The sequence below is a fragment of the Enhydra lutris genome, unplaced genomic scaffold (genome assembly GCF_002288905.1).
Source record: "Enhydra lutris kenyoni isolate GAN:26980312 unplaced genomic scaffold, ASM228890v2 scaffoldscaffold26, whole genome shotgun sequence".
NCBI lineage: Eukaryota > Metazoa > Chordata > Mammalia > Carnivora > Mustelidae > Enhydra > Enhydra lutris.
The window spans coordinates 10,613,906-10,630,043 of NW_019154110.1; the positions used below are offsets into that span (position 1 = coordinate 10,613,906).

At 40.1% G+C, this 16,138-nt stretch overlaps 1 protein-coding gene across 6 annotated transcripts in view; it reads left to right on the plus strand.

Moving 5' to 3' along the window:
• LOC111151230 (acetyl-CoA carboxylase alpha) overlaps nt 1-16,138 on the plus strand; it is a 288,595-nt gene that overhangs the window by 215,932 nt on the left and 56,525 nt on the right. For all 6 annotated transcript variants that reach the window (XM_022509033.1, XM_022509036.1, XM_022509035.1 and 3 more), the window contains 2 exons: nt 3,923-4,043; nt 4,646-4,756. In XM_022509033.1, the coding sequence (XP_022364741.1) occupies nt 3,923-4,043; nt 4,646-4,756 (232 nt within the window). The remainder of the gene's footprint in view (nt 1-3,922; nt 4,044-4,645; nt 4,757-16,138) is intronic.

Here is a 16,138-nt window from a genome sequence, read left to right on the forward strand (position 1 = left end):
CCCAGGACGCTGGGATCATGACCTGAGCCGAAGGCAGCTGCCCAACCAACTGAGCCACCCCGGTGTCCCATGTTTTAAATATATTTTTGATAAATTCAAATTGCCCTCCCAAGATCTGCAGTCCCACCAGAAATATCTGATAGTTTGTTCTTCCCCTTTAATTTTCTGCACCCTTGCCAATATTGATTTTGTCAATTAATAAAATAAGATTAAAAGAGCAATTATTATTATTATTATTATTTTTGACAGAGAGAGATCATAAGTAGGCACAGAGACAGGCAGAGAGAAGGTGAAGCAGGTTCCCTGCTGAGCAGAGAGCCCAATGTGGGGCCTGATCCCAGGACCCTGGGATCACGAACTGAGTCGAAGGCAGAGGCTTTAACCCACTAAGCCACCCAGGTGCCCCTATTTTAACTATTCAAATGGGGCAGATTTCCCCGCATTGTTAATTTTTTCCCTGTGTTTTACTAGCTATTTTTATCTTTTTACATTAGGCTCATTTTTTTAATAACCAAAAACTTTCCATAATGATTTTAACTCAAATTACATTACATTTATCAATTAATTTAGGAAGATCTGACATCTTCAAAACATTAACTCTTGCCAGCAAGAAACATGGTATATGTTTTTCCATTTATTGAGGTGTATCTTTTAAAGTTTTGTGCTCTTTTTCATATAGGTTATGCCAGAAGTTCCCAGTCTTTCTTGATTCATAACACCCTTGCTGACTCCGTAATGGTTTCATAGCACCTTTGGGCTAAAAGATATACCCAGTATTTCTGTTTATTAAGTAGTCAGACCCAAACAACTTCATAAGTACTTATACTCTAAAAATAATTATTTGGGAGGTATCATATACATAAATGAAAAGGTTTTTTTTTTTTTTAATTTTTAAATAATTACAATTACTTACTAACAGGATATCTGCATCTATACGAAATCTCAAGACTTAGATTAATCTTGGATGTAGCCACCCTTATTTCTTGTTCTGCATTGATTTTTTGTGCAGAACTTTTTTTTTTCCCCACAGAAACTGAAAACCCAGCTTTGCAAAGATAGAACATTGTCAAAGGAATGTAATATTATCTAATGTTTAATTATGAACTACCTAAATCTAGTAGTTCACCTGGGATCCAACAGGTACTCCATATCATAGTATTTCTCTCAGGTATTTAAAATATCCCGCAGTGCCTCTGGCAGTTCACCGTGACACCAGAGGCACCGTGATGCACCATGTGGGTATAATGAGGTTTTGCCATTTTTTAAATGTTTATTCCTAAATATTTTGCACTTTTTCTTGCTGTTCTGAATGGGATTCCCCCTCCCCATTGTATTTTTTAACTCTTTATAACTGATATATTTTTTTAAAGATTTTATTTATTTATTTGACAGAGAGAGATCACAAGTAGATGGAGAGGCAGAGAGAGAGAGAGAGAGAGAGAGAGAGAGAGAGAGGGAAGCAGGCTCCCTGCTGAGCAGAGAGCCCGATGCGGGACTCGATCCCAGGACCCTGCGATCATGACCTGAGCTGAAGGCAGCGGCTTAACCCACTGAGCCACCCAGGCTCCCTATAACTGATATTTTAAAAAGCTGTTAATTTGTGGGGCGCCTGGCTGGCTCAGTGCATTAAACGTCTGCCTTCAGCTCAGGTCATGATCCGGGAGCCTTCGGATAAAGCCCCGCATCGGGCTCCCCATCAGCAAGGAGTCTCCTCCTCCCTCTACTCTCCCTTGTCTCCTGCTCTCTCTCTCAAATAAATAAATAAAATCTTTTTTAAAAATATTGATTTTGCATATTGCTTTTGTTAAATTAGCAAGTCATTTTTCTTCTCTCAGCTACAGTTTCCTCGTCTGTAAAAAAAGATCAAGTAAATTAATATATGTAAAGCCCTTAGCACAGGACTGAGTACATAGTAAGCAGTGAAAATCCTGGCCACTATTACCTGTAATGAGAGGACATTACCTATCACACTGGATTGCTGTGAGGATCAAAAATCATATGTATGTGCAACAGGAAAAAAAAAAATCAATGCTCCTTGTTATCTGCTTTTGGATCATAAATGTAGTATAGATCTGTAGGTCTCCTTTTTCTTTAAGTGTTCAAATGTTGTTCATTTTAATTGAATATTTTGCATCTGAATCTAAGTTTATTAATGCCATAGATAACACATTTATTACTATTCAGGTTTCAAAGTAAGAGATTTGTTTTTGTAAACAAGCTGAAAAACCTATAGTATTTTCTTTTTGCTACAGAGCAAGGTAACATGTTACTGGAATTGGGTTTTTCATGGGAATGTGAAAGAACATTATAAGAAAATATTTGGGATCAAAAATTGGTGACAAATAACTAACCATTCTCTTTGTCTTTACTTTTAAAGTTAAATAATATATACCTGGATATGCATAGCTAATTCAAAAAGTGTGAGACACTAAATCAAATAAATTTAAAAAAATCATATGTATTTATGGATGTGTTTTGTTAATTGTATTACACTATACAAAGATTTTTATTCTTTTTCATGTAATACAAAGGGAGAAGAAGCCACTTAAGTCATGAATCCCTATGAAGCACTATGTAGTCCTTAGGAGGGAAAAGATCTGCTTTGCAGGAAAGGCTGACTGGACCCAGGAGTGTTTGTGACTGCATGGCATGTGAGCCTTCCAGAAAGGCACATTAAGCCCCCCTCCAATTATTGTGGCTTATTAACCCCCTAAGGGAGATTAGCCCTACCTGCAACATACCTCTAGAATTTAGAGCCTAGATACAGAGCAAAAGGAAGAATTGGAGAATTCCTAGGAGAGGCTAAAAATAGAAATGCAAGGGAATCTGGGAAGTAAAGATGCAAAGCCAGAGGCCAAGAGCAAGGGCAAAGGGAAGGATTTGGTAGAAGGTTAGAAGTAAAGAAAGAAGGGAATAGAGAAATATAAGGGCAAAAAAGTAGTTTAAGAGCCACCCTGGGATATTTATTTATTATTTCAATTTATTAAAGTATGCCCAGTGCCAAGCTTTCTGGATACACACAGAACAGTAAATAATATACGCCCATCTCTACTTCCAACTTTGTATTTTTCCTTTCTTTTATTAGTTGCATTCCCCATCTCCCCTTTCCCATTATTAGCTATCACTCCAAATCCCCTGCCAAGAAGACAGATGAGTGGCTCCCACTGGATCCACAGGATGCTTTCTGGACAGCTTGGCCAGTATTTCATTTCCACACACATTCCACTTGCCCCTCCAGAACACTCGAGCCAGGACCCCTCTGTGTATGCACATGATATTTATGAAAGAGCAGGAATGGGCATGTACTGTTTTGATCTTACCCTTAGTCCTGTCCTGAAAAGAGAAAGGATTTTTTGACTTGAGAAATTGAGCTGAGCATTCTCACTCGGCCTCTGAATTTTTTTTTTTTTTATTCCTTTGTAACATTTATCTAAAATTGTTGATTTGATGGCTACTGTTGATTATGGAGAGATCTACATTGACCCCACTTTTAAGAAACTTATTCTAGAAAGTAAGACAGGGCCTCTAAAATCGGAGCGCCATCTATGTGTCAAGCCCTTTCTTTGTTGCTTTAATTTAACTCTCCTGTCAACCCTTAGAGGTAGACATTATCTCCATTTTACAGAAGTTACTATTCTCTCCAGAGTTACATGGCTGCATGTGTCAGAGCAGGGATTTAAGCCTGTCTACTTAATTTCAGATTTTGCTCTTTCTGCTATACTATATTGCTTCCAGCAAGAATAGGCACCAAGCTAAGGAGGAAAGATAAATGAATGAAAAGTATAAGAAGAGTATATAAGAGCACTGGCTTTAAATAAGCTTGCAGGATGCTTTTAGCAGCCTTTGAATGGTTGTTATTATTTTTAATGGATTGTTATTTTTGTGTTTAACCTTTATAATTTGGCATGGCTGTATCCATTAGGTACAAGATAACTGATATTATTGGGAAGGAAGAGGGACTTGGAGCAGAGAACCTTCGAGGCTCTGGAATGATTGCTGGAGAATCTTCATTGGCCTATGATGAGATCATCACCATCAGCCTGGTAAATCTTAACAGAATATGACCTTTTTGAAGGACGACTGTGTGACTAGAAGTTATTTTTGTCCCATCTCTGCTATTCAGTCCCAAATGAGAACATTTCTTAAAAATTATATATCTACAATTTGATTTTCACTGTGCATCCTAATGTAAATAATTGAATATCCCGGATAAACCTAGCACCTCATTTTAGCCTTTAGTTTAACTTTTTTCTCTAAGCATTCTAACAGAGCTATAACAGCTTGAATTTCTTTTTTTTAACTAATTTTCCTCATTCTTACCTCTAGTGTAGATGCCAAGCATCTGTGAAACAGGCAAAAGTATAAGAGAAGAGCCTATGAACCTTTAAGGGTCTAATATTTGAATCATTCATCAAATTCTGTACCATCTTTTCATTGACCAGGGACTTGTGAGGCTTAATATTGTTAATCAAACTTAACAGAAAGCAGTATTTTTTTTTTCTGTTAATGTGGATTTTATACATCTGTGCCTTAGTTCTTACAGCTGGGGAGGGACATAAATATGTGATATATAGAATTTATTCTTTTCTTTCTCTCTTTCTTTTCTTTCTTTTTTTTTTTTTTTTTGAATTTATTCTTTTTGAAGGTTACATGCCGGGCCATTGGGATTGGGGCTTACCTTGTCCGGCTGGGACAGAGAACCATCCAGGTTGAAAATTCTCACTTAATTCTGACCGGAGCTGGAGCCCTCAACAAAGTAAGTTTCTAGAGCCTGGGAGAAGTATGTGAAGCTGTTTGGAGATGATTGTGAATTCTTAATTCAAGACCCTGATTGAGGAAAAGCCACTCAGGCCATGCCTCCCTCAATCTGTTTCCCTCTCCCTCCATCTTTCCTGCCTGTCGCCTTGCTTACCTATTCATTCATTCATTTGTTGTATTCAGCAAATATTTTAAGGACTTGCTATGTGCCAGGCACTGTTCCAAGCCCCTTGGATATGTTCATGAACAAACCATATAGAACTCATGCTGTGAAGGATTTACATTCCTAGTGTCTTTCTAGAAAGAGAATTAATTGAATGCTTTTTTTTCTGCTCTCCTTCCCTTTTTCTCATCTATGAATAAGTGAAGAGATCTCTTCCCAGATGCGGAGCTGTCTCTGAAACATCTTCTGAACGTATTGACAATATCAAGTTTTAATGTTCTGAGAAATTTGTGAATGTACCTCTTAAAAAGGACAGTTAACAGTGGTCCATTGTACAGAGAGGAAGTAATTGGTAAATATTGAATGGAGAGATGGGTGGACAGATGCTTGGATGGATTGCTGGAAAAGAGTATGACAGAGATTTATCATTCCCGAAGAAGAAATTCTTGTGCAAGATGCCTGGGTGGCTCAGTCAGTTGGGTGTCTGACTCTTGATTTTGGCTTGGATCCTGATCTTGGGGTTGTGGGATCAAGCCCTGCATCAGGCTCTGTGCTCAGCGGGGAGTCTGCTTGAGGTTTCTCTCTCTCCGTCTGCCCCTCTCCCCCATGCTCACCGTCTTTCTCTTCCTCCTCTCTCTCTCTCAAAATAAATCCTAAGAAAGAAAGGGAGGTGGGAGGGAGGAGGAAGGAAGGAAGGAAGGAAGGAAGGAAAGAAATTCTTGTGCCTTTTCAATCCAAGCTCATTGGGGCTTTTCCAAGGTGGGGGGAAGATAAAAAAGTTTGTGAGGTCACTGCTTGTAAGAGTGATAACTATCTAAGAATACCTGGATGTACAAAAAGTGATGTAGTTCTGATTTCTCTGCAGACATAGGAAAATTATTTTCTGTCCAGAGCCAGGAATATGTAATAGTCTAGGACCGGCTGGCTCACCTTGTACAACTAATGTAACCTCTCAGCTCCTCCGCTTTCTTTGTCTGTCAAAGGGGGGTGATAATTTACACGCTTAAATGATATGGTGGACATCAAATGGGAAAACATGAGTAAAAGTACATCGCACCTGGCACAAAGTGTTGCTCCTCTTTACAACTTCAGTTCCCTATTCGTCTTTCTTACATGATTTGCTGATTTATCTTGAGTTATATGCACGCTGAATTATATCAGATACCGGGTTTACTAGACTTGCACAGACTTTATCAAGCCTTGACTTTCCAGGGGAAAGATAGGAATCAAATGTCCTGTTATCTCCTTTTTGAAAAGCTGATATATCCACTGGTCCAGTTAGCTTTTGGAGCTGTCAGAAATGAGGAGAATCGTTTGATGTGATCAGTTTGCTCTCTACATTCATATGAGGTCTGTATCCTTCTCTGGCTTGCTTTTCCCTCCAAGTAAAGCCAAAAGCAGAGCTACCAATGGCAAACTTGGATACCCTGCTCCCTTTTTGGAAAGTGGCTTAGAAATAAAGATTGGGAACTGCCACTACTGAAGGAGACTATTGCTGTGGGAGTAACTGCTGAGAATCTTAATTTTTTTTTTTTTTAAGTTGCTCTTTTGGATACTTTCTTAGGATGAGATACTGATGACTATAGAAAAGAATTGTAGGTGTGAGGGTAGAATCTTAAAAAGACACATGTATTCCCTTAATGTTCCCATCCTTTCCCCTTAGCAAAGAGCTAATTTCTGAAGTGTATTTCGTTATGTTTTCTTATTTTCTTCCTAATAATATGTTATACGCAAAGAATAATACAAAAAGCAAAGGTGCTTTTGCTCCTGCTGGGGGTTTTTGTTTGGTTGGTTTTTGGTTTTTGCCTAAAAACTTGCTAGTTGCCTTCCATTTGTGCCATAAAGAAAGCACTAGGGAATTTTTCTTAAAATCTGGTTGAATTGTACTGATCAGATTTATTATGTTCCCCCCTCTTCGTAGCCTGCAGGGCTGCTTGTTGAAGGAGAAGTGTAGTTGCAGGGGAAAAGACGGGGGAAAGCTGCAGCTGTAACTTATCAGACAATGCTCCTTTTCAGAAGGATGTGATCATTTGTAGCTGAAGGGAGAGATCAAGTTATAGAGGTTACCCAATCCTGCCCTGCCTGCTTCACTGTCTTCATGTCAGTGCCTCTTAAGTACACAGACATGTTGCTGGAAGACACCCGATTTCATGCAAATTCATTCAGAATGTCCTGTGTGCCCCTTTGCCTATCCAGGATGAAAAAGGACACTATACGGAAGCTGCACGCTTAGATTGCTTCCTCCGACTCACTCCTTTTGCATGTTCTGTCTTTGTGTATAAGTGGTGCTTTTCGACATCTCTGTTTGCCTTTCTTTCTGTAGGAATCTGTCTCTGTGGGTGTGTGCAGGTCACTTTGAGGGCGAGTCTCTTCCTGGGTGAGTGCTGGTGTCTCTCTTTGTGTCTGTATCTTGCTTCTAGATCCCTCTCTTTCTCTCTGTATGCCTCCCTGAGTATCCATGTGTGAGGAAGTCTTTGTGTGTGTCTGAAAACACTGTAGAGCCTCCTTAAGCCTTGACCATTTTGCTCGGGTGTGCGTGTACCTGTGCAAAGTGGAAATGTAGGTGGTATATGCAAGCTTTGAGACTGTAAACATTTGACCCCCACCTTTTTGAGTCTTCATCCTTTATGTTAAACATTGGGGTGAAGAATAGGAAGGGAGGGGGTGTGCAGAGGTTGTAGGAAAAAAGAAATCTGTGTGTGCAAGTGCCGATCCCGTTGACCCCTTTGAAAATTGAAATAATGATAATGCACGTCTCCTGACTGCATCAAAGTATCAGCACATCAAAAGCCAGGAGGCATGAAATGCAAATGATAAAGTGAAAGCAGATGGATTGTGCATGATCGCCTGATGCCCAATGAATTTTAAAAGGTGCCGGTTTGCAAGGGCGGGTATGGTGGGGGTTGGGGGTCGGGGGACTGAAATAAACACGTTATCCCTGCAATTTTTTTTTTGTTCTTGACGCTCACTCCTGACAATATTTTTTCACCCTTGAGTGAACACCCACTCCATCTCTCTCTCCCTTTCTCCCTCTCTCTTTCTCTCTCTCTTTCTCTCTCCTCTCCAACCCTCCACCCCCGCCCGCCCCCAGCTCTTACGCGTCTCAGGTCATGTCGCTGCAGCTCCGGTGGAAATAATAAGATATAAACCACGAGGTTGTTATTTGCATAGAAATAGCATGGAGCCCCAGGCAGCAAGAGAGAAGGACATAGGGATCATTTGTCTAAAATTTTAATGAAAACTTTTGCTGAGGCAGAGATTTTTTTGGAACTTTCTTTCTCCCTGCTTTTCTTCTCCCCTCCCCACCCCACCCCCAAGCCCCATCACTGATTTGACTTAACATGGTTCAATTTAAAGAGAAAGGGTTGACACACCGCCTATCATATTCCTGTAATACAGCAACATGTAAATTGTTTGTTGCTTTAATAGATATGAAGCTGGAGAGACACACATTCCCAACTTAATACATTGCATGTATGCGTCAAGCTTTTATGGCCACACTCCATCTCAGTGCACACGTGATGTTGCCTGTCGTTAGCCGACCTGTTTTTAATTAGTTTAGACCTTCCTACCTTTTGCTTCCAAAGACACTTACTTTTTAAAGGTTTTCTCTTTGTAGCCAACAGTAGTAACCTGCAAATAAAAAATAATATTCTGGCAGTTTCCTGTTTTTTTTTACTTTCAGTGGTTTTACTGTACATTTGCACATTTTATTCAGGGGCACCATCCTTTGCCACTGTGTCTTTTGTTCCAAAACCAGAAAGTGCTTCCTGCATTTGTATTTTTATCCATTTACCCTTGTTACCTCAGGATTTGTATAATCTCTTTCCTTGTCTGTCTTGCTCTCTGTTGCCCATAGTTATTTGTAAAACATTGAGAATATTACCAAGTTGAGAAGTGCGGTATCTGGGTTTTCTTAAGTGCCGCAGAAGCAGATTTGCCATTTAAACTAAAGGCAGTGGGCTGGTCATTAGAGGCAGTCTGGATGACTTTATTTGAAACTTAAAATCAAGAACATGAGTCCAGCTCCTTGCGACCTTCTGGGGTGAGCTAGTGGTGTCAGGGCTGTTTTACAGATGGGAAGACTAAAACAGAGGTAAAGTGACTTGGTTCCATTGGCAGAGATTAAATCAGCATGAGAACATGAATTTCCATGTCCCCCCAAGTTTCATTCAAGATGGGCACAGTCCCCTGTGTTTAGTGTCCACAAAGCCTGAGAAGAGAAGATGGTCTGGTCATTTTCCTTTTTGTGCAAATGTCATGAGCATGATGACCTAACTAAGAGAAGCTTCCAAGGGTCTGCTATGTCATGTCACCCAAGGTAGAAGATCATGGGTTTCTAGCTCTACAAACTAGGCTGTAAGTGGCAGATGGCTTAGAATGCCTCAGAGTGGTAAGACAGACCTGATGGATGGGACAGACTACCTGGCTTGAAGGGTGTCATGCTAGCCTGGCAAAGACAGCAGCCTATCTGCTCCGGGAACTGATAAGATGGGCCCTTACAGGGCTGGGACAGTTTTTAGTCATAAACTCCTAAGTCAATGTGCCACTGGATATTTCCAAGAACTTTCAGATTTACTTCCCCTACCCCACCACTCCTCTCTGTTTCTGCACAATATCTTTAACGTGACATTAGGTGGTGGGTAGGCTCAAAGAACTAGTATTGTAAGGGAACACTGATGTAAATGAGGCCTGCTAGTTCTCAGTCCATCCCCCAGACTTGGTGAAATATACACAGACAAATCAGAATTTGCAATTTATAGCCTATCCTAATTGTCTGTGGAGGTAGGCATGTGCCAATGGCTGTGATAGATGGATTATAGATTCAGGAGTTGATATGTAACATGTTAAAGCTTCTCCTTTAAGGGGAAAATAACTCCCATAATCTCATCTCCCTTACCCTGTCTCTACTGAATCTGCCAGAAAAGAAGAGATTAGATGGTGGTGTGGCTAGGGCTATATATGTTAGGCCAATAGGGCCCTAATTCTAACCTTGCTTTTGAGACTTGATACAAGTCCTTCTCTGGATCTTAGTTTCCAAGCATATTTTTAGGTGTCTGTGCAATGTGAAATGTGAAGTTGTTGCTCATTTTGTCAGATAAAATATCAGAGTTCCTCCCATGAGCTTGTGGGACTGGGGACTTGTATATTCTCTGTACTCCCCTGTGACTCTGGGACACACAACATGAGAGAGTCATGGAGGCTCAAGAAGGGAAGGAGAGAGGAGCGCCTGGCTGGCTGGCTCAGTCAGTAAAGCATGTGGCTGTTGGTCCTGGGATCATGAATTCGAGCCCAACATTGCAGAGATTAAAGAATCATAAATGAAAATAATTTTTTTTTAAAAAGGAGAGATAATTTGGCTCTCGCCATTAGTGAGCATTTTAACTTTCACATAACTTAAAGAGCTGGAATGGTTAAAAGCATGGACACTAGACCCAACCTACATGGGTTTAATTCTTGGCTCTACCACCTACTAGTTTTGTGACCTTGGGACAATAACTTTGCTGGGTCTCAGTTGTACTAACTGTTAAATGAAGATAATAATAGTACCTGTTTACCAGGTCGTGTGAGGATTAAATGTGTTGATACAGGTAAATCACTGACATTGTTGCAGTGGTCCCTGAGATGAATATGGAGTCCTTTCTTGTTGCAACTCATGATCCAGGCCCTGGAAAGGAAATACAAACACAACATTCTCTCTACTTTCTGATCCTTTGAGAGCAAAAATTCCTTTTAAGAAAATTTTAGATGTCAGTGCCTGCCGTAGCAGTACATTCATGTATTGACTTTCCCAATAGATGTTATCTAAAGACAATCACGGCACTTTGGAAAGCCATTAACGTCAGAGACGCCATGTTCGGTCCTGATAGGGTAGTATATGTGTCAGTCATCTGTCTACAGGAGTCCCCAAGGACTTGTTGCTACAATAGCCCATAATCACTCTAAGGATCAAACCAGCAATTTGCATTTTTAAAAGTCCCTAACTACCTATTCTCACAATAGACAATCCCTGTACTCCAGAAGCTCCAGATGGGATCGCTCTCCCTTTAAAGAGGGCATTTGAGCTTCCTTTCTGAGTAAGCCTGGCTTTAGCATTATGAATGAGTTCTCAGAAAGGATTGCAATGGACACATCTTGGTTTTCAAGCCCTATTCCCCCATACCCAAAACACACACACACACACACACACACACACACACACACACGGAATGGGCAAACCTGGCCCCATTTTGGGGGTTAGTCTATGTTTCATTTAATGTTCCTCAGGTTTGGTAGTTCCTCAAGGAGTTGTTTTGTGTTTCACCTTGCTTCCTCAGCTATGTTTGACTCCATTAGGGAATCACTGTGACCTGCCCTCAGCCTGATCGTCCGGTTTGGAGATCTTGCAGGGTAGAATTTCTCTTTAGAGCTCCATTAGACATTGCCTCTGACTAGAGAGATCTGTGTAGGTATAGTGGCTTGGAGACTAATGACTTGGGAGAACCTCAGATAAGTATCAATACTGAACTTCTAGATGAAGTGAAAGCTCTGAGGCTCTGCCTGAGGCATTAAATACAGACTCAGGAATTACCGTGTTTGACAGCCTCTTAAAATTTGCTCAAACTTCTTGAAGTTACAAAACCTGTAGATTAAAAAAAAAAAAGGCAAACAAAAACTATTGATCTTTCCCCTCCCTGCCATTTATTAGGTAAGTAACTTTGGGCTTTCATCTATTTCAGTCTCAGTTTCCTCTTTACAAAACACATTTCCCACTTCAAGATGAAGACCGGAGGATCTCTTGATCTGAAATACTCTTTAATTTCTAGTACTCTGTTATGCTGTGAAGATGTATATTAATGTGTAGCCAGGAAATTATGTTAGGCTGGAGCAGGGGGAGGATAGATTGGGGATGAGGGTGGGTAGGATCTAAAATAGTTGCTACATATAAGGGTGTTATATACTAGGTAGATTACATGTTAGTGATATGTGAAGTTATTACATAATAGCAAGATTAGGAATGGGAGTTGTAAAGCATAATTACTGAAAAATGTGTTCATTTCATTTCTTATCCATATTACAGAAAAATAAATGCCACATAGTAGTGATGGTAGTATTGCTACTACTGACGACAGCAAGTGGCCATAGAATTATAATTATTGGAAGTGGAAGATCTTCAAAAGCCCAACCACCCAACCATTGTTTGAATTTCTTCTGTAACACCACTGCCAAATAATCATTTGGTTATGCTTGAAAAAACCCAACTGAAGGGGAGCTCGGTACTTTATGAGCCAGTCCCTTTCATCTATATGAAGTTCTTTCTTACATTTAGCTACAGCCTGTTCCTTTGCATAGACAGGCCAGTTCCTTTTTTAAAATAGTGTTCAAAATTAGCAAAGCAGCTCCTAGTGTTGTGGTGTAACCTGTGTGGAATTGAATGAAACCAAAATCTTTCCCATGTACTTTGCTTTCAGAGTCTGGCCTTGTCTTAAGAACAAACACAGCAAAGATGAAAATGCTATCCAAAGATAGAAAGGAAACTGGTTTCATAAATAACATTCTTGCCAGCCAAAACTGAAATAAGAAGGATTACAGGAGAAACAGCTCAAACTTCCACCATTTGAAAGTATTCTGTAGAAGGTTGGGGGTCTGATGTACTGTCCCATAAGGCTTTTGGAGCCCGATTATCTCCTGCTTCCCCACCACTAGCCTTGTTAATGCTATACATGGTCGGAGGATGTTTTCTTGGGTGCTGTGTGTTTAGATACTAGTTAAAACTCATTGGGTCCAAAGTTAGGTAGTACTTATTTCAGGAATCAGTAAAGATAATGTGGACTGAGGTACACAACCAAATCTAAAATCTAAACCAAATCTAAAATCCTAGAATCGGTTTCCCTCTCACCTCACTGAGCAGTCTCCGGCTCACTTTCTATGCGTGCACCTTTGTCATCTCTCTGCCCTAGCTCCAGAGTGTCCATTTCAATTTCCAGGATTGTGCTGCTTTCTGAGTGTCGGGAGGGAAGAAGTGCCTCTGTCTGGCAGGTTCCGTGGCATGCGGGATCTCTGTACTTTCTGCCTCTAACAAAACACTGTCCCTGAACGCAAGCTAAGTGCCCTCGTAGGACTGTGAACATGATCCCATAGGTAGAGCCGTTCAGCTTCTTCATTTTCCAGGCAGTCATATGTTACACCTTCTTATACTGGATTTTTTTCACCTTTCTCTCTTTCTATAAATGTTCATAGCTCTGTCTTTGCAAATTAGTGTTCACTGGAAGCTTTGCTATTCCATTTACCCTTCTCTTCTCCCTTTAACCTTTCTTCTCCCCAGGCCCAGCCTGAAACCCAAGCAAATTAGCTTCTCACCCCTGGCCCCCAGTTTTAAAAAAAAAAAAAAAGAACCATACTCCTCCAACAGTGTCTGTTCTTGGATTTGCAGTCAGCAGCCATCTCCAATAACCATCAGGCTGTCAGCTTTGCAGCTCCCCACTACCTCCCACCTCCCCCATCACTCACCAGAGGAAAAAGAGAACCAGAGCAAGAGCTTGAAATATATCATGCAATAGTGTATCATGAATTTGTTGTGAATCACAGCGGTGAAGCAGGTTTATTTATTTCTGAGACCTTAAATCAATACAAAGTAGGTCTCTTAGTTCTGAAGCTGGGATGGAGTGTGAAAAAATGAGCCCATTGTACTCTTAAAACTTTGGGGAAAGGAGATGACAGCTATATAATTCCATTTACCAGGCACTAGGGGCTTTAATGTGAAGGTGACAGGGAGCTCTTTGTGCATTTAGAGCACCATATCTTCTAAATAAAAGATCTGTAGACTTGATAGTGGAGCATAGCTCCAAGTTTAATAATCTCCAAGCATTAGACCGAGCCAATATGTTCCCAAGTTGGAGAGTTCCCCCCCAAACACTCATAAATTAAAAGTGCAAGAACTGCACACGTTGGTAGATTAGGAATGCAAGGACTCCAGTCTTTCCTAGGAGAAAGACAGACCTGGGCTCTGGCTGTGCACAGGCTGCTCTGTGAATATGATAAAGACGCAGAAAACGAGACTATTTAGAAACCTGGCTCCTGGCTATTCATCATTCTAGGGAATGTCCCCTGTGCTGGATCCAAATCTAGCTCTGTCCTCTCTCACTGGCCATCTTCACACATCTAATCAGCTAATGTACACAGTCAGGAGTGTTGAATTATGAAAGGAGAAGCTTTAAGAGCTGGTTAGATTGAACTACAGATTACCATGCCCAAGCGTCGAGTTTTTCTGGTTGATTCTTGACTGGTTCCTAATTTTAATAATGTCTCGGTATCTGGAATTTAAGTCTTTTGAAATAGTATGCACATAAGAGAAATTGAGAAATCAGTGTTATTAAGGAAAAGGACCCACCCAAATTTCACTAACAGCATACAATGCAAATATGAGAAGTGAAGACCATTGGAACATATAATCAAGTTTTGAGTATCTTCATTTTCTGTCTGACCCACTGATAAAATATGCCTTTTCTCAACAGATAAAGCAGGTTTATACAGCTCAGTAGAGCAACCCTAATATAATATGACTTGATATTAGATAGAGTTACTAGCTTAATTCAGGCTCAGGTAAAGAATTTTGAAAGAAAAACCCAGTGTCTGCACTGGGGAATACTAAAGGGATGGGAAAATTGAACCACTCATTTTGCTTAAGAAAGCTGCTACATTTATAACACTAATATGGAAGTTTTCTTTTGCTTATAGTAGTTCAATTTGCTGAAAATATAAATCAAAGCTGAGTTTTTATAGAGCACTAAGCATTACGGCAGTTCACATGCATTTACTGCGTGCCAGTTAGGTGTAAAGTTCTGTTCTCGTGCTGTGGGCATACAAAGATGATCCCTGCCCTCATGGAGCTTCACATTTAGCCTTGAAAGACAATAACAGGCTTTTCATGTGTTCTAAGGGTAAAAAATAAAATCGCTGCCCACCCTATGTAAATAAGAAAACACAAACAAAAAGGCTGCTGGGATGAACAGCTGGTGCTACTCCATGAGAAGCCGGGCCCCAGCAAGCATGGAACTCTTGACCTCACCTCTGGTGGGCCCAGGCGGTCAGTCACACAGCCCTCTACCTTCCACACCAGCCTCATGTCTTCTGTCCTCGTCAGAAACTCACTGGAATTTTTAAAAAATTTTCTATCTTTTGAAAACATCTGCTAGAAGAATGTTATGGAGAATATGTGAAGAATCTTCACAACTCAATTATAAGAAAACAACAGTCATTTTAAAAATGCTTTAATTTGGGGGACCTGGGTGGCTCCATCAGTTAAGCATCTGGTTCTTGATTTGGGCTCAGGGTCGTGGGATGGAGCCCTATGTTGGGCTCCACACTGAGTGAGGAGTCTGCTCGAGAGTCTCTCTCTCCCTCTGCCCCCTGCATGCCAACGCTCGCTCACTCTTTCTAAAATAAATAAATCTTTTAAAAGTTAAAAAATGATTATGTACATTGGGGAGGGTATGTGCTGTGGTGAGTGCTGTGAAGTGTGTAAACCTGGCCATTCACAGACCTGTACCCCTGGGGCTAAAAATACATTACAAGTTTATAAAAAAATAAAAATATTTTAAAAACTTAAAAATGGGTTTAATTTTCTAAAGAAATTTGAACAGACATTTCAGCAAACAAGATAGGAGGATGGTAAATGAGCACATGAAAGGTTGCTTATCATTAGGGAAATGCAAATTTAAAACCACAATTAGGCACCACTAAAACAAAGGAAAAATGTATTTAATAAAGGAAAATTTTAACTGACAATATTAAGTATTCATGAGAATGCAGAAAAACTGGAACTCTTGTACATATTGGTGGGAATGTGAAATGGAACAGCCACTTTGAAAAAATGTAAACAAGAATGAGATCTTGCTATTTGAAACAACATGGATGGATGTAGAAGATACAATGCTATGTGAAATAAGCCAGTCAGAGAAAGACAAATAGCATATGATTTCATTCATATGTGGAATCTAAAAGCAAAACAAAGGAACAAAGGAAAAAAGACAAAAAACCAGACTCTTATTACAGAGAACAAAATGATGGTTTGTAGAGGGGAGTTTGATGGGGGTGATGGCTGAAATAGGCAAAAAGGGTTAAAAGAAAAAGTACACTGATCTAGATGAGCCCTGAGTAATACAGGAAATTGCTGAACCATTATATTGTATACTTGAAGCTGGTATAACACTGTATGTTAATTGTATTTCAATTAAA